Source organism: Vulpes lagopus, chromosome 8 (genome assembly GCF_018345385.1).
Source record: "Vulpes lagopus strain Blue_001 chromosome 8, ASM1834538v1, whole genome shotgun sequence".
NCBI classification, from domain to species: domain Eukaryota; kingdom Metazoa; phylum Chordata; class Mammalia; order Carnivora; family Canidae; genus Vulpes; species Vulpes lagopus.
In genome coordinates this window covers 83,438,191-83,456,651 of record NC_054831.1, presented here as the reverse complement: position 1 = coordinate 83,456,651, position 18,461 = coordinate 83,438,191, and the positions used below count along the sequence as shown (strand labels likewise).

Sequence of the window (18,461 nt, the reverse complement as noted above, 5' to 3'; positions counted from 1 at the left end):
GGCGCACCCGGCCAAGCCGCCTGATGCCGACCGAGCAGCGGTGTATTCTCGGTTTCAGCCGCATTAAAACCTTAAAGGCCTGTGGCGTCTGTTTTCGAGTCTCCGCTGAGGGCAGCTGCCCGGGCCGGGCGGTCGCCCTCACGCGGGCATGTGTGTGCCGCAGGAGGGCAGGACACAGGCGCGGGCCGGGTGGGCCGGACGCCCGCGGGGAAACCTGACAGGCGCTCGGGGGCCCCCCCGACAGCGAGGAGTGCGGGGAGGGGAGCCCTGCGACCCGGGTTCCGGGCTCGCACTGTGTTCGCTGCGTTGGCAGCCCCGCACGAGGCCCTGGGCCAAAGGCAGGTTGCACACGGGGCTCCGGAGCACTCCCGCCCGCCAGGGCCCAACCAGATCCCGGGGCAAGTGTCACCCGGAGGCACGTCCCCAAGGGCTGGCGAGAGGCCGCGGGGGCGGCGGAGTCAGGGCCTGCAGGACAAGCGGGCCCGCGGGGTCCCTCCTGGAGAGTGTCCGCCAGGTTCCCAGGTGCCAGCCGCGCAGAAGGCCAGGGACGTGTCTATGAGAGTGGAGGGCGCAGGGGTGCGGGGGGCAGACACCGACAGAGCCCAGGAGCCCAGGCGGGACCCTGGGGCACCAGCCCGCAGGGGAAGCAGGAGGGTCCCGAGGGGCGGGGGCTGGGAATCCTCCCCCAGGGCCAGGACCCAGCAGGAAGCCCCGAAGCCCGGGGAGCCTGTGACCTTGAGAACCAAGGCCGAGGTCCGGCTGGCGTCCTGGGCTGGCCGACTGCGGCCCCGACGGCGGGAGCCAAGATGGGCCGGCGGCGGGGACAAGGGGACACCGCGGGGCCCATCCTCCCTACTGGCCTTGGACGAAGGGGCCACGTCGGCCCCGGGGCATGATGGCCGGTGGCTCCTGAGCTCGCCCGGCCTGTCGCGCGGGGCCAGGTCCGTGGAGCTCAGAGTAAGGCCCTTAGGCGGCAGGGAAACGGCACCTGCTGCAGCGTCCGGTGTGCGGAGCTCTGAGCCTGAGGAACCCGCACCCCAGAGGCGCGCCCCCCTCAGCCCTTGACGCCAGGCATGTGCAGGTGGGCCAGCGAGGCGTCGGCACGGCCCAGAGGACCCACAAGCCCGAGGGGCCTGGGAGGCAGGTCCAGCCATACACGGCGCTGCTGCCTGCTGACCATGGGCCCGGGCTGTCCCAGGGCACAGCCCAGATGCAAAGGCCGCAGGGACGGCGACCCTCCGGCAGCGCGGGTGGCATCGGCCACAAGAACACCATCGGGCGGCCACACAGTCTCCGCAGGCTCTTTGTGGAAAACCCCACAGAGCGAGCAAGGTCAGACGTGGGGCCCAGGCTGGGAGGTCAGACGCACCCGAACCCCGACGTGCGGCCCCAGGGCGCTGGGAGGAAGCCTCGGGCCTCACAGGGAGGACGGCCGACCCCGACGGGTGGCGACCCCCATGGCGGCCTGAACAGCAGGGGTTCCCAGGGACTTGTGTCTGTGCTTTCTCTGCCGGCAGGACATTCGCAGGTGCATTTTGGGGGGACCCCTGGACGACGGCGTCGGATTCGCTGGGGGAGGCTCACGTCGGGCGACCGTGGACAGCTGGAACCCCGGGTGCTCCTCCTCCCGGTGCTCGGACAGCCCAGGCCACTCCCGTGGCGGCCGCCGGGTGCGTCTGCTGGCCTTGGACGCGGCCCTTCTGCGAACCGCCCGACGGAAAGCAGGGGAGCCCGGGACTGCTCCCCACCGACAGTGGGGGCCCTGGAGCGTGGTGGGGGCGGCGGTGCGGCTACCCTGTCCACGTGGGAACTGAGTGCTTCCGGTTCCGAGACCCCGCAGGGACACAGGGGACAAAGCCAAGGCCGGAAGAGCAGTGCTCCCGGAGTGCCAGGGCTGTGGTGGTGGGTAAAGCCCCAGGGCTGACCCGAGCCTGCGTCCCACGCCCGCTGACTGCGTGACCCCCGGGACAGCTGGGGGGCCCCGTCCACGCCACCCCCACGTCTCAGGCACCCTCCACCCCTGCCGCCCCACAGCCTGGCCGAGGGCGCCCAACGAGGCCAGGGCTCCAGGCCTGCGGCTGACCGCCCCCCCGCCCCCCCCACCCCGGGCTCCTCAGCCGCCGGCACCCCTCACGGCCCCGGCCAACCCCAACAGCCCAGGCACCGGGCGTCCTGCTCGGCACACCTGGCCGCCGGCCTGGCCCTTTACAAGCTGGGACCCAGGGCCTGAGGACCCCCCGCCGGGGGCCAGGACGGGCCAGGAGCCCGAGGGCAACACACAGCGCACAGCACTGGGCTCACCGGGGCAACGCTGGGGCCGGCGGGTCGGAGAGGGCGCCCCCACCGTGGGCCGTCCAACAGGGGGGCTGGGCAAAGGGACCAGGACAGACGGGACAAGCAGGACGGGGTGGCCCTAGACGTGCCGGCCGTCGGCTCCCACACCCCACCCAACACTGCTGGGGCCGGGGGCCCTGGAGGCCACGGGGGCACGGGGCTCGGCCTCCACCTCCTGCTCCGTCACGACCTGAGGGCCCCCCGCGTCCCGCACGTGAGGACGGCGACCGCTGGCGATCCTCAGACCCCAGGGGAACCCAGCTGGCAGCCAGTAACCCGGGGACAACACAAAGGTCTCCCGTCACCTGGAAGCAGAACCACAGTCTTCCACATAACCCGGGGGTCAAAGGAGAAAGCTCAAAAATGATGATTAATAATAATAATAATAATAAATACAAAGAAGTGGGATTCAGCTGAGCGGGAAATTCCCAGCACGCAATGCCAATCGCAGATCACAGATCCATCATCTTCGGTCCCTAGGACACGAGGGAGCCAGGGGCAGAGGAAACCCAAAGCAGGCAGCAGGCCACCTGCAGGACCCATGACCTGCGGCGCCCCCACCCTGAGTGGGCAGCCGGCTTCTGCGCCGCGACTCGACGGCCCGTGACCCACAAGTACCTAGACGCCTGGCGGCCGCGGGCACCCCTCACGCCTACTTCCTGACCCGCGGGTCAGCACCCGGGCGCCCCGAGCTCGTGGCCGGTCAGACAGCAGGATGGACCAGGTGCCCCCACACGGATGCCGAGCCCCAGGGCGGCCCCAGTCCAGCTGGCAGCAGCGGAGCCTCTTCCAGGCCGAGGTGGCTGCACGGCCGGTGGCGCCCCCACTCCCTCCGTGCCCCCCACCCCCGGGAAGCCCCCCCGCGTGCTCGCAGCCCCAGGGCTCCCGCAGGGCGGTGTGGGAGGGGCACGCAGGGGAGGGTGGCCGCTCACCTGACCGTCCCGGGGTGGCAGGGGCCGCCGTGGCCCAAACCCTGGGTCTGGGGGGGCCTGGCCCGGGGTCTCCGCTGCACCGTGGCCAGCCCCTGCCGGGGGAGCCTGTCCGCCTCCCGTCAGCTCTCCGGCCGTCTCCTCTGGTGACGCCACCCCTGCCTGTCACCTCCTTGTCCGCTTCGGCTCAGGGCAGGGCCATCCGGCCCAGGCAGGCTCCTGGCCCCGCAGGGCACCCGGGGTGCTGGCGGCGCTCCAGGCGTCTCTGGTTCCTCAACCACGCGGACCGGGGTGGGCAGGTCCTTGTGGCAGTGCCCCGTTGTTCTGACAGCCCCCTACCTCCTGCCCGTCCCCGGGTGGCAGGCCGGGAACAGCAAGTGGGCCAGAGTGGATCCCGGACGCCGCGTCCACCGCGCATCACGCCCTGCAACAGGAGGCCGCCCGCCGGTGGGGCGTCCCAACCATTGCTTTTGTTCCAGGATTCGGAGAAACACAGGATTGTTAACATTCGTGAAAGGCGCGGACTTCAGTCTCCTGGGGGAAGGCGGCTGCAACGCCAGGGATAGCTCTTGCGCCTTCCCATGGCCATCGAACAGGCCCTGGCTGGCCTGTTGGCCCAGGGGAGCAGACACGGTGGCGAGGGCTGGGTCCCCCGCCCCGAACACACACATCTGGGAGAAGTGGTGCTGAGGTCAGCAGAGCCACCAAACCGAGCCTACGCCGGCCAGTCCTGGTGAGGGATGGCCACGTCAGGCACTGGGTTTTGGATGGTTCCATGGAAACAGCAAAGCACCACCCTCGTTCTTCCAAGCTTTCTAGGCCAGCGCTGTGCTGAAGAGAATACACACTCCATCTCCTCTCCTCAATTCCATAAACATTTATTGAGCATCTGCTACGCCGCGGTTAGTGTACTAAGAAGAGGGGATACACGGGTGATCGGGATGAGCTTACTCCCTGCCCTGTGGAGCACAGAATCACAACTGTGACCAGTTCCATGAAAGAAATTCCTAGCAACGCACGATGACGGTTGAGGGAAAGCCTGTGGTGTCGGCAAAGAGAATTAGGGACCCTAATGAATGGGGCGCCCGGACAACACGCGTGCATCTGTGGGGTCTCTGCAGGTAGCAAGGGTGGCAGCACACACGATGAAGAAATCTAGTAAGTGACACTACAGATCCTCTGTGTGTGGCCGAAGTAGAGTTAGGCTGTGACCCAGAGCACGGGTGCACATACGGGCCAGCGATTCTGGAGGGACTGAACACGCACACGCATGCACACGCGCACACACGCACACAGATCGTCTGTAACGCCTACAGAATAGGGAAACACTTCATAAACAAGACCAAGACGCTAGGACCACAAAGGAGAAGATTGATAAATTTTACTACATGATCATCAAAAATTGTAAGATAAAACACACTCTAGAAAAGTTAAGACAGCTGGTAGAGGTGGGGGGGGGGTGTCGGTAACATACATCACAGGTAAAGCATTAGTGGCTGGAACAGATAGAGAACACCACGTCGGCAAGAAAAAAGGTAACCCCGTAGAGAAAATGGGAAAGGGAAATGAACAGGCAGTCCGCAGACAAGGGAGACCAGGCAGTTACGTCCAGGCAGCCACGTGCCCCACGGAGAGCCCTGATGTGTTCACCCGCTGGCAGCACCAGCGTCTACGGGGGGCTCGACACTTGGGTTCTGAGGCTCGCGTCTCGTCTGAAAACCACAAGGACCTGTCACCTAGTGACTACGGGAACGTCTCGCAAGACACGAGAAGATCCCGATGTAGGGAGAGACTGGTCTCTGTGGTAAATCTTGGAGTCAGTGACTGAGTGCTCCCCCAAGTGCCTGAGACCGCAATGCCGAGTGGGGACCCCCACGCTGCAGGCGCTCAGAGTGTGTCACAAGCCTCGAAAATCCAAACACCAGCCGGAGGTAAACCACGCTCCGTTCTCATGTACACTGATGGGAAGAGACAAGAATCATTTTTTTTAAAAGATGTATTCTTGAAGAAATGTTTAATTAAAAAAGTCAAAAGAAAAATTGAACAGTGCCTAAATCTTTATTTTTCATAACCTACATTTTTTTTTCAAATTAGACAGTTTTACACTGAATGACACAAAAGGAAACTTAAATTATCAATAGTTTACACGTAAGCTTGATTCCAGTCTCAATGAAAAGAAGTAGAACAAAAACAAAGGCCCTCGAGAAAGCTTCCGTATTCCGTCCCGCTCCGCGGACTGGCGGCTGCTGGCTCTGCTTCTGACTCGGATTGTCTGCGGCGCTCCGGATGCCAGGCCGGGAAGCGCACGAGCCCCCTGCCGCAGCTCACCGGCCGCCCTCGGGACCTACTGGACCGGCTTTCCAACGTGAACTGCGTGACCCTGGCTGACACAGCAACGCGAAACGTCTTCTGCCGCCGCTAGTGACAATCAGTGATGCGGGGACAGGCGGGCCGGGCCAGCAACATCAGGACACCAACTCTGAAAAGCCAACTACTCTACTCGAAATTCATGTCTGGTGAAATGGGGCCAGATTCTCATCCCTCTATTTCCAAATTATAAGCATCCTCACACAACTTTACAGGTTAAAATGTCATTTGTGATGGCTGCATCTCTGATTCTACACCCTGAGACGCTGCTGGGAAAGGAGAGAGTTAATGTTTCTAAGAACGGACAAGAGCCTCGAGCTGCGGGCTGCTTGCGCCAGAGCCACCGTCTAGGTGCTGCGTCCCAGCCTCCTCTGTGCTGGCTCCCGTTCTCTTCTCTGAGTGGGAAAATCTCACCGTGATCTCAGAAAGGTGGTTTTTTGGACATTATATAGCTATTTGACATATCATCTTTGCTTAATTAAAAAGGGTGGCATAAAAATCCCAGCAGAGGTGGCGTGCACGGGCTTGCCCTGGCATGGTCACAGGGGACCCCCTCGGCCTGCCTGCAGCGAGCTCGAGCACACACCCCGCTGCCAGGGTGAAGGATCTGTTGTGCCTGAACACTGGGGTCCCGGCTACACAGGGCATCCCCGGGGCGTCCACAGTAAGGACGCCGGGGGCCCGCCTGCGAAGCTCTTCCTGTAGTCAGTACTCATGAGTCGGGGGTAAGAGGTCAATTATTCCTGATTTTAATAAGTCACCAATCCCTCAACTACAAAAAAATACATCCCCACACTCCTTTTACAGGCATCTGTAAAACACTAGCACTGTGTAGTTCTAGATATTCGAGTACTGGCAGCTTCTCTGACGGAGATGGTCAAGCACACCGGGGCGGGTTTTCCTCTGGCAGGGCGAACCTTGGGTAGCTATTTATGATTTTAAGTAGATTATCTTTCACTTTCTCCTGAAGCTCCTGCCAGTTTCTGCTTCCTACATTACGCTTTCACATTAGCTATGATTAGTACATATTTACAGACTTGTGAGAAGAGCATGAAAACGTCGGAAGGCTTTACTAGGACTTTCCATTTCCCTTCTGCAGCAGCAAAGAGGCAGAACCAGTCCAACACACCAGCATCAAAGAAAAAGAAAAACACCTCAACAAATTAAAATAATATTCAAACCACAACATTTAGTTTATCTACATCCAGCTCAATAGCAACATTTATAATATATCAATAATTTTTATCAGATTTTTCTCTTTAGGGTACCTTTTTAATATGTTCTGATTATTTACAACTGTACAAGCAAAGCACACACTCCCAAGTGCACATATTTAATACAGTATCGACTATTTGCATTTACAGGATTTCTCAACAATCTGAAAAAGGTCAACTGTTGAAGATCTTCAGGGTATATTACAGACACCACTGCCAGGTCCTGCACTACAGAACGCTCACTCGGCGACACCGCGGCGGCAGCCCCACGACACTGAGCAGCTCTGTGATCCACTCGCGCCAACCCAGGGGCCGGTCTCCACCAACTCTAAGCTGTCTTATACAAAAGTTAAGGCAAAGTCATTTTCAAGTTTAAATTAAATTCAAGTCTTTAAATATTGGATGGAAATAATTTTTAAAAAAAACCCTCAGTCTTGTTAAATAACATTTTGTGGAATCAACTGTATGGTTACATTTAGCAGGAAATAGTTTAATGTCTGCTGCTCAGAATACTTAAAGAAAAAATTTAGGCATTTTAAAACAAAATAATTTATATTTAACTTTATTATAAACTGCTAGCTTTAGTGCATGCGTGTTCTTCAGAGGGCAGCACTTCCAGAAGGGAACCAGCGAGAGCCTCGTCCTGGAGGGAACTGTCGGCCTCGCCACCAGGGGCACCGCAGACACTGCACTCTCATGACTGAGGTACCACTTCCACCGTGTGCCGACGACGCGCAGCTAGGGAAGGCGCCCAGGGAGCTGGCTGACCAGGGCAGACGCGGAGCTACGCTGGCCCCCACGCCCTCCCCGCCAGCTCGCAGGAGCAAGACAACATCAAGGTACATTTTCGCGGTGACACGTCAGTGGGCAACCAGGTTTATGTTTTCATTTAAGTTCTATTCACAATGTGCTTTGACTCTATCTTACACAACAGCCACTTGAGACGGGAGTGAGAGGCTGGTTACTTGCTTGCAGCACATCAAAACTCAAGGTTTCAGGGCTCTCTTGGGTGCATCTTGCCCAGTAGATCAAAAATGGGCTATACTTTTTTAAAACAAAAACAAAAACAAAAACAAAAACACTAGCGTCACTTGCTAATAAGATTCTGCATGAAGCACAACTCCCATGCCAGCGAGGGCATGACCTGACCCCACCCCTTCTCCAGGCCACACTGACCGTGTCGCCTCCAGCCTCGATCCCAGGTGTCCTCAGCCCACCCATCAGTCTGGACATCTCAGAGAAATGCACTTGCTAACCAGTTATTTTTAAAAATGAAGTAGCATAGTTCCGCTTAATTTAGAAAAACTCACTATATATAGCTTGCATTCATAGCCACGTGGAGGCTTAATAAAAATATCAATTTGTTAGGATAAATGCATTTTCTATCCTGAAAAAAATCAGACTTATGCATCACCTCCAGTTAAGCACCAACCTAAAATAAGGTTTATATTAATTAAATCCTGAAAAATAGACTTTTTTTCAAGAGGGGGGAAAATCCGACTCATGGAAGAAAAACCACTTGCAGGCACCTCACCGGCCTCGTCTACGCTGCAAGCCCCTAACCAGCGGCTCACTCTCGGCCCCGAGTGGGACAGTGCTTAGATGTGGCAACCCCGGCTCCTCACAGCCCTCCCAGCCCTCGGCGCTCACTGAGGGGACTTGGGAGGGGTGCTCTGTTCTCTGTGCGGACGCTTTCCGGTGGCGGGAGGCGAGGGCCGGCGGCCTGGCGGCCTCCTCTGGTCTTTGGGTGGTCCCGGGTTGGACTTGGGGGCAGGGGGCTCTCTCTCGGCGAGCTTCTTTTCTTCTTTCCCACAACCGACAGCATTTGGCTTTTGTTCTTTTGGGAGCTGCAATGGGGAAGACGGAGGCTCTCTACTCGTCCTCTGACAAATCTCCGCGTAGCTGGGTTTTCGCAATTCCTGGGAAACAGACACAATGCTGGGATTACGTGCACAACGGGATGTCTCCAAACATGTGAAAATAAAGTTCTCTTTAGCTAAAAGTGAACAAAGTTTTCAGTGGTAACTCAATTTCACATTCAAGACTGCTGTCATCACTTGTAAAAGTTCATAAATTTCAGCAACTTGTGTTTTCCCTGCAGCACGTGTCCCCCTCCCCCCGCCCGCCCCACGACACTCTAGAAAGATCTTGTAAAAATAAGTAAAACCAGAAAAGATCCTGAGACATACAGTGCCGACCTCTGTGCACTCTTGAGCCACACGGAAGCCGAAAAGGTGTGAGGAAAGGTCCCCCTGGAGAGAGCCAGGAGCAGCATCTACCTCCTCCGCCCACACGTCCTTGCAAACACCATTTCCCATGGCACAGGCCCCCCACCTCTTACCAAGGAGCTCCCAGGAACGTTTGTGCCCATTTCAAACCACCAGAGGCTGGTGGTGTGGATTCAGGACAGGTACAGGCAGGGTTAAAAACTTTTTTTAAAAGTTAATTTTTCAGGTAAGTGGAAGCTTGAAGGCCAAACAACAGAAAAGAAACTTTTTTTTTAAATTTAAAATAAAAAAATTTTTTTTTAATGATAGTCACACGGGGGGGGGGGGGGGGGGGGGGCAGAGACATAGGCAGAGGGAGAAGCAGGCTCCATGCACCGGGAGCCCGACGTGGGATTCGATCCCGGGTCTCCAGGATCGCGCCCTGGGCCAAAGCCAGGTGCCAAACCGCTGCGCCACCCAGGGATCCCAACAGAAGAGAAAGTTAAGACTGTTTCGCCTCCGTAGGCCACTTACTAACAGTAACTGTGACCTAGAAAAATGCTTCCTTTAAAGATGCAGCCTTGCTGACAGGGTTTAACTCCCGAATCTAACGACAGAAGTTTACCCCAGATCCAACTGAGGACAAGAGGATCAGAATCGATGAGGCCGGGTCCAGCAAGGGGGAAGAGGGGGCTGGGACCAGGACTGAGCCGCCTGTGGGGAGGAGGTGGGCAGGGCCCATGTGCTCGGAACCCACAGGGAACACAGGGCTGCAGTCTCGAGACTTCAAAAGACAATCTTGCTCAACCAGCAGTCAAATAAGAAGAGCCCGGGGGGGGGGGGGGGGGCGGCCACAAGAATTGACCCAGACACTCATGGGAGGCCAGCAGCCAATGCTCCAGGTGCTCGGCACCAAAGGCATAGCACCTCCACACGTAAACATCCCATCGACCACCAGACTTCACTGACAGCAAGCTGCCCCAGCAAAGGAACTGTGGCTCCTCCCCACACCGAGCCCCTCGCCCACGGGCGGCAAAGGTGTCCGGGACACGTACCGTGGCAGCGCCGTTCACCTGCACTGATTTACTCGCTGTTGTAGTTAGGGCAGAAGAAAGTCTGTCCACACTCGAAGCTTCTCTCTGCTTCTCCACCACCTTGGGATCCCTGTAAAAATGCCACCCCAGGTATGAATCTCCGTGCACGACTAGCAACGGTGGTGTGACCACACGGAGGCCCAGCAGCAGGAGGTACTTACTCGGGCAGACAGGCAGGGGAAGGGGAGCGCCCATAGGCTGCAGACACAGCACAGGGGGCTGGCACCAAAGGCTCTCTGGGGGTCACTGCGGGGAGTGTGTTCGTGCCTGCGTCCGTGTTCAGACTCTGCAAACCAGGGGAATGACAGTTTAAATTGGACAAAAAGCAGCCATGAGACTTCCATCACACACCAACAGGTCCCAATGTGAATGACAAGGCGGCTTGCCTCCTCCCTCCTGGGGGCCCGGGGGGGCACCATGCCAGGGCTCCCAGCTCCGCCTCCACCATTGGGAGCAGCTGGAAAACACTGCCACCTGGCAGCGTGCGGACACAGAGCCCACACCTGCCAACACCTCATCGCTTCTGAGACTCACCCCCCGTCCCACCCCAAGCCTCCCTTCAACAACTGTCCACAAGCTTGTTTTCTCTGCACAGTAAGTATCAAAGGCATCTTATTCCTGACACCCCAGGGCCTAGCACAGCCTGGCACACAATGAACCTTCAAGGAGGTTAAATGTTAAATGTGGAGTCTCCAACCTAATTCTCTGTGGCTCCTTCTTGTACCTAAAACCAAACAGATCTACGCTTCAATCCAGACATAAATCTGGGTGCCTCGTGGTGGCTGGCAGGTGTGTGAATGCCCAATTTCACAGCTAAGGAAAACGAAGCTTTGAACACGTATATAAACTTGTGGGTGGTCATAGGGCAAAGTCGTATCACCAGATGCTCTTCCTGCAGCCACTGCCCGCCGCACAGCGGCAGTTCAGCAGGGCAGTCTTCCTCATGCTGCGTGACCAACATGCCACTGGACGGGAGATTCAGAGCACAAAGAACGTGTTCCTACAATTCTACTGTCAGAGCAGATCAGAGGTTCAGAACTGGCTGAACCGAAAGCATCTAGAGGAAGTGTATGGACGGGACGGTGCTGCGGCCCTGCCAGAGAACCAGGCCCTGCACAGGTTCACGTTTGAGCTAAAGGAGCCCAGGCTGGTAGGAATGTGGGAGTGGGAAACACCTCCGTTAAAGGTTCATTTACTCCAGGTATGGTCTTGATGTGCCCAGAGTACGGATGGCGGCCAGGCTGGGACCCAGTGCACAGCCCCCAAGGACAAGCTGTGAAGGCCCTCCCCGCCAGCTCCCACACTCAAGCATCAAGGCAACAGAAAAAGCTGTTGCAGGGGCTCCACTGAGAGCTGTGACAGAGATTTTTTCCCCTGGCTGTGGAATTTGGCTCAGATTTTTTAAAAGTAGCTATTCTTGAAAAACAACACAAAACAAAACTACACACGGAGACTCACAATGTAAAAAACTGTAGTTGCTGGTTTTGAAGTGGGATGGAGGCTAGCCTGTCCTCCAGTGCCCGCCACCTAGGGGAGTGAGCCAGAGGCCAGGCAGTACCCTGGACTTCAAGGTCCCTCAACCACCCTGACGTGGACATCCCTGGGGAAGGCACTTGTGACCCAAACACTGTTGTCTGAAAGTTTAAGACTTAAAGTAATGCCCATGACATGCCCAAAGTAGTGTGTGACAGTTAGTGCAACACCGATTCTTGGAGTCCACTCTGCCTCAACCGTTAACAGTGGGTGTGGTAACCATGCAGCAGCATGACAAGGATTGATCTTGGGGCTTCCTACGTCCCCCGAGGCCTGGCCTGGTGACAGAGGGGCTTCATAGAGGCTTTGTAAGTGTATACGGTCTGGCTGCGGCTGCAAGGTGGGCCTGCCCCAATCCAGGGGCCTTCTGGCGAGGGGCAGCGACTGTGGTATGGAGCCAGGCAGAGATCTCACACAAGGACACAGGTTACCATGGCAACTCGACATGCCTGGCGAGAGCTCAGCCGGGCACCATCCATCAGTCCCAGCAGCTGCACAGACCTCAGTGCCTTGTTCCCTACTGCAGAACCCAGAAGGGGCACGGTATGATTGGACTCTCCGGCTTCTGCAGCTCACCTGATGCTTGGGGCTGTGGTGGGTCAGAGGAGTGAGAGCAACCAGCATGTTGCAGAGCTGACCAAAGCCACCAAGCAGTATTACAGTAAGAGGTTTCTAGGCTTCTTGTGGAGCAGAGCACTTAAAATTGTATCACTTCTGTTGTAACTGAGATTTGCTTTATTTTGCGGACTTGTAAAATAAAGGCAGGACCTTAATAACAACAAAGTGCAGTCTGAGTGTGTGACCGTCCCACTCCCAATCCACGTGGCCTCTGGACCGCTCACCCTCCTAAAGCTCTTCCGTATACAAAGACTGCCTGTGTGAAGAATGTGGCAGAGAGCCCAGCACAAACTCAACACTAAGCAAACATCAGTGGTATGGATCTTACCCTTTCTTTTGAGGACCCTATTAACAAGCTAGATAGCCTGTTTTCAAACAGGTCCTCTGTCTTCAGGTGGCCTGCTGCCCCAGGCAATGGAGGGAAGTTGGACAGTCCTAATTCGAAGCTCGGGGACGGGGGCTTTGGTGGCGTTGGAGACTGAGTTTGACTCCTCTGAAAGAGAAAAACAGTGTCACGTTGCAGAAGCACAGACCATAACATACGAAGACACAGCAGCAGCATAAGGCAAACAATCCGTTCTCTAGGCTTCTGATTTCTACATCTGAGTGAAACCACAGAGAGGGCTCCCAACCACCACAACACTCCGGCATTTAAGCAAAGGTCATTGATTAGGCAGCTGTAAAGCTGAACCCCTGTGAGGCTGCCGCCGGCTACACAGAGCTACCTCTGCAATGCCAAGACGGCCCAGTTCTCCATCCACGGTCCACCGACACAGACTGGGGGACACAGGTGTGCAGCTGAACACAGCACAGAGATGGTGGATGACAAGCGAGGGAGGCAGACTCAGCCCCACCACCTGAACATCACGATAGCCTGAGTTGAGACCCTGATTATCCTCATCTCCAGACAATGCTTGTATTACTACAGAAGTGCTTGTCATCCAACTTATAAGAAAAAAAAAAAAAAAAAAGCCACTCTGAACTCTCTGAAACTTACATGAGAAATTTTACAAAGATTTCCATTAAAAAATGGTTTAGGGCAGCCCTGGTGGCACAGCGGTTTGGCACTGCCTGCAGCCTGGGGTGTGATCCTGGAGACCCGGGATCGAGTCCCATGTCAGGCTCCCTGCATGGAGCCTGCTTCTCCCTCTGCCTATGTCTCTGCCTCTCTCTCTGTGTGTCTATGAATGAATGAATGAATAAATAAATAAATAAATAAATAAATAAATAAATAAAATCTTTTAAAAAAATGGTTTAACAAGGGGAAAGGGGCTTCCGTTATCTGAAACCTAATTTATTCAAACACTTTACACTTTATTATTTTTTAAAAAGATTTTATTTATTTACTCATTAGAAAGACAGAGAGAGGCAGAGACATAGGCAGAGAGAGAAGCAGGCTCCATGCAGGGAGCCCGACGTGGGACTCGATCCCCGGACTCCAGGATCATGCCCTGGACTGAAGGCAGGCACTCAACCGCTGAGCCACCCAGGGATCCCCACTTTACACTTTAAAATCACTATGCAAAACCATGGTATTTCATAACAGATTTTTATCAGATTCCTTGAGTTTCTTTTCTTCATAATGATATCCAAGAGTAATTTATAAACCCAAGATCCCAAGAGAAAGATGTCTTTTTATTGAAAAATTATCAAACCAACTTGCTTCAACAGGCTAGAGTCCTATTTTGAGTGTCCAATTCCTTGACTGAAGAAGATAAGGAACAGAAGGAGAAAAGGAGTTTAGGTGGAATGCAGGCACTGTCTGTTGAATGTGGGCTCTTCTGACCGGAAACAAGGCTTTTGTGGGGCTCGCTTAGCTGGACGGGACCAACACTGCGCGGCAACTTACACTAACAGGATATTCCCTATAGAGGGAATCTGGAGAAAATCTGTAGAACTCAAGAGACAGCAGGTCAAAGAGTGAAAAGGGACCCACACTGACAAAAATCCCATGGTCTCTTTGGGAAATCCATCCCAAATGACATAACAAGGTAAGGCCATAGCCAGAGACCTGAGCAAAACAGATATAATATGCTTGAAAGAGAATTTAAAAGTAACGACCATAAGGACACTTACTGGGCTTGAGAAAAGAACAGTGAGACCCTTACTGCAGAGATAAAAGAACAACAATCAACAACTGATCAGGGATGATGAGCACAATAAACATGATTGGAAATGGGCTTGATGCAATGAACACCAGGCTGGAAGAAGCAGAGGAACAAATCTGTGACCTAGAAAATGAAGTAATGGAAAGTAACAAAGCTGAACAAAACAGAAGAATAATTATGGAACAAGAGAACAGACTGAGGCAACTCACATTCGTATCACAGGAGTCAGGAGAGAGAAAAGGGGGAGGAAAGTTTATTTGAGGAAGTAACAGTTGAAAACTTCCCTAATCTGGGGAAGGAGATGACATCCAGATCCAGGAGCATAGAGAACTCCCATCAAAATAAAAAAAAAGCAGGCCAACATGAGACATACTGTAATTACATTTGCAAAATACAGTGACAGAGAAAGAGTCTTACAAGCACCAAGACAAAAGAAGTCACTAACTTACAGAGAAGACCCATAAGGTTAGCTGGAGATTTACAGAAACCTGGCAGGCCAGAAGGGAGTGATATATTCAATGTGCTGAATGGGAAAACTCTGCAGCCAAGAACACAGTATCCAGCAAGGGTGTCATTCAGAATAGGAGAGACAGGGTTTCCCAGATGAACAAAACCTAAAGAAGTTTATGATGGCTAAACTAGCCTTGAAAGAAATATTAAAGGAGGCTCTTTGAGGGGAAAAGAGAGACCAAAAATTGAACAAAGACAGGAAAGGATCAGAGAAAATCTCCAGAAACAATGAAACAAGCAATAAAATGGCACTAAATATATATCTATCAATAATCACCCTGGATGTAAATGGACTCAATGCTCCAATAAAGAGACACAGGATGTCAGAATAGATTATAAAACAAAAAAACCGCAAGACCCATCTATGTGCTGCCTGCAAGAGACTCATTTTAGACCCAAAGACAGCTCCAGATTGAAAGTGAGGGGGTGGAGAACCATCTATCTCGAGCAAGTGGATGTCAAAAGAAAACCAGATTAGCAATACTTACACCAGATAAACCAGATTTTAAACCAAAGACTGTAATAAGAGGTAAAGAAGAGCACTGTATCATAGTAAAGAGGACAACAAGATGATCTAAAAATTGTATTCATGCATCCAATATGGGCACACCCAAACATATAAATCAATTAATAAAAACATAAAGAAATTCCTTAGTGATAACACAGCAATAGTAAGGGACTTTCACACTCCACTCACAGCAATGGACAGATCATCTAAGCAGAAAATCAACAAGGAAACAATGGCTTTGAATGACACACTGGACCAGATAAGACTTCACAGATACATTCAGAACATTTCATCCTAACACTGCAGAATATACATTCTTTTCAAGGGCACATGGGAGAATAGGTCACACATATTATTAGGTCAAAAAGCAGGCCTCAACAAGTACAAAAAGACTACGATCATACCATGCATATTTTCAGACCACGAGGCTATGAAACTTAAAAGTCAACCACACACACACACACAAAAAAAGATTTTTGGAAAGACTATAAACATATGGAGGTTAAACAGGCTAAGTAAGCAATGAAGAAGTCAACCAGAAAAATCAAAGAATAAAAAAATACATGGAAACAAATGAAAATAAAACACCATGGCCCAAAACCTTTGGGATATAGCAAAAGTTGTTCTAAAGAGCAAAGTATATAGCAATACAAGAAGAGAAATCTCAAATAAACAACCTAAACTTCACCTAAAAGAGCTAGAAAAAGAACAAAGCCTAAATCTAGTAGAATGAAGGAAATGAAAATAAGAGCAGAAATAAGTGATATAAAAACAAACAAAAAAAAAAACTCATTAGAAGAGATCATGAAACTAGGAGCTGGTTCTTTAAAAAATAATAATAATAAAATTGATAAACCCTCTACCCAGACTTGTTAAAAAGAAAAGAGAAAGGACCCTAAATAAATAAAATCACAAATGAGAAAGGAGAAATTACAACCAACACCACAGAAATACAAACAACAAGAAATTATAAAAAACTGTATGTCAACAGATTGGACACCTGGAAGAAATAAATTCCTAGAGACATATAATCTACCAAAACTGAAGCAGGAATAAAGTGAAAAGTTGAATAGACTGAAAACCTGCAAGGAAGGTGAATTTTAAAAAAAAAATCTCAACAAACTAAAGTCCAGGGCCAAATGGCTTCCCAGGGAAATTCTACCAGCATTATCCTAATTCCAAAATCAGATAAAGACTTCAAAAAAAAAAAAAAAAGAGAGAGAGAGAGAGAGATCTTCAGGCCAATATCCATGATAAACATGCATGCAAAAATTCTTAATAGAATACTAGCAAATTGAATCCAACAATACATTTTAAAAAATCATTCACCACAATCATGTGGGATTTACTGCTGGGTTGCTGGTAGTTCAATATCCACAAATCAAGCAACATGATCCACACCACGTTAATAGAAACAAAGGTTAAGAACCATATGATCGTTTCAGTAGATGCAGACAATGCATTTGACAAAGTACAACATCCATTCACGATAAAAACCCTCAATAAAGTAGGTATAAAAGGAACATATCTCCACATATAATAAAGATCATCTATGAAAAACCCACAGCTACTATGTTTAGTGGGAAAAAACTGAGAGCTTTTCCTGTATAGTCAGGAACAGGACAGGGATGTCCACTCTCACCACTGTTATTTAACACAGCACTGGAAATCCTAGCTACAGCAATCAGACAACAAAAAGAAATAAAGGTCATCCAAATCGGCAAGGAAGAAGTCAAAACTTTCACTATCTGCAGATGACGTGATAGCCTATATAGAAAACTGGAAAAGATTCCACCAAAACGCTACTAGAACTGATACATAAATTCAGTAAAAGTCACAGGATACAAAATCAATGTGCAGAAACTTGTTGTATATCTCTGTACCAATAATGAAGCAACACAAAGAGAAATTAAGGAATTGATCTCATTTACAATTGCACCAAAACCAGTTAAGATATCTAGGAATAAACCTAACCAAGGTTTTGTGTACAGGCAAAAGACCTGTACACTCTGAAAACTATGAGACACAGGTGAAAAGACATTGAAGATGACACAAAGAAATGGAAAGGCATTCCACTGCTCATGGACTGGAAGAAAGAATATGGTTGAAATGTCTCTATATCCCAAAGCAATCCATACATTTAATGCAATCCTTGTCAAAATAACAACAGCATTTTTCACAATCCTAAAATTTGTATGGAACCACAAAAGACCCTGTATAGGCAAAGCAATCTTGAAAAAGCAAAGCAAATCTAGAAGTATCACAATTCTGGACTTCACACTGTGTTACAAGGCTGTGATCATCAAAACAGTATCGTGCTGGCACAGAAACAGACGCACAGATCAATGAAACAGAACAAAGAATGCAGACGCACAGATCAATGAAACAGAAAAGAGAATGCAGAAATGGACCCCAACTATATAGTCAGCTAATCTCTCACAAAGCAGGAATGGAAAAAACATTTATCCAATGGAAAAAATAAAGGGTGTTGGGAAAACTGGACAGCCACACGCAGAAGAATGAAACTAAACCACTTTCCTATACCACCTACAAAAATAAATTCAAAATGGAGCAGAGACTTAAATGTGACAGCTGAAACCATAAAAATCCTAGAAGGCAACACAAGTAGTAATTTTTCTGACACTGGCGGTAGCAACTTCTTTCTTGGTATGTATTCAGAGGCAAGGGAAACAAAAGCAAAAATGAACTACTGGGATTTCATCAAGATAAAACGTTGCTGCGTAGCAAAGAAAACAGCCAACAAAACTAAATGTCAACTTTCAGGATGGGAGATATTTGCAAATGACATGTCTAATAAAGGGTTAGTATCCAAAATATATAAAGAACTTCTAAAACTCAACACCCCAAAAAGGAATAGTCCTATTAAAAAATAGGCAGAAAACATGAACAGACATTTCTCCAAAGACATCCACAGGGTGAACAGACCCTTGTAAAGATGCTCAATATCAACCATCAATAAGGAAATACAAATCAACACCACAATGAGACACGACCTCACACCAGTCAGAATGGCTAACA

At 51.4% G+C, this 18,461-nt stretch overlaps 1 protein-coding gene across 3 annotated transcripts in view; it reads right to left on the bottom strand.

The window, feature by feature from the left end:
- Positions 1-5,305: 5,305 nt before the first annotated feature.
- Positions 5,306-18,461, bottom strand: part of LARP4B (La ribonucleoprotein 4B) — a 95,498-nt gene continuing 82,342 nt past the window's right edge. For all 3 annotated transcript variants that reach the window (XM_041765913.1, XM_041765914.1, XM_041765911.1), the window contains 4 exons: positions 12,625-12,789; positions 10,307-10,431; positions 10,107-10,215; positions 5,306-8,763 (listed from right to left, as the gene is read on the bottom strand). In XM_041765913.1, the coding sequence (XP_041621847.1) occupies positions 8,491-8,763; positions 10,107-10,215; positions 10,307-10,431; positions 12,625-12,789 (672 nt within the window). In that variant the 3' untranslated portion in view covers positions 5,306-8,490. The remainder of the gene's footprint in view (positions 8,764-10,106; positions 10,216-10,306; positions 10,432-12,624; positions 12,790-18,461) is intronic.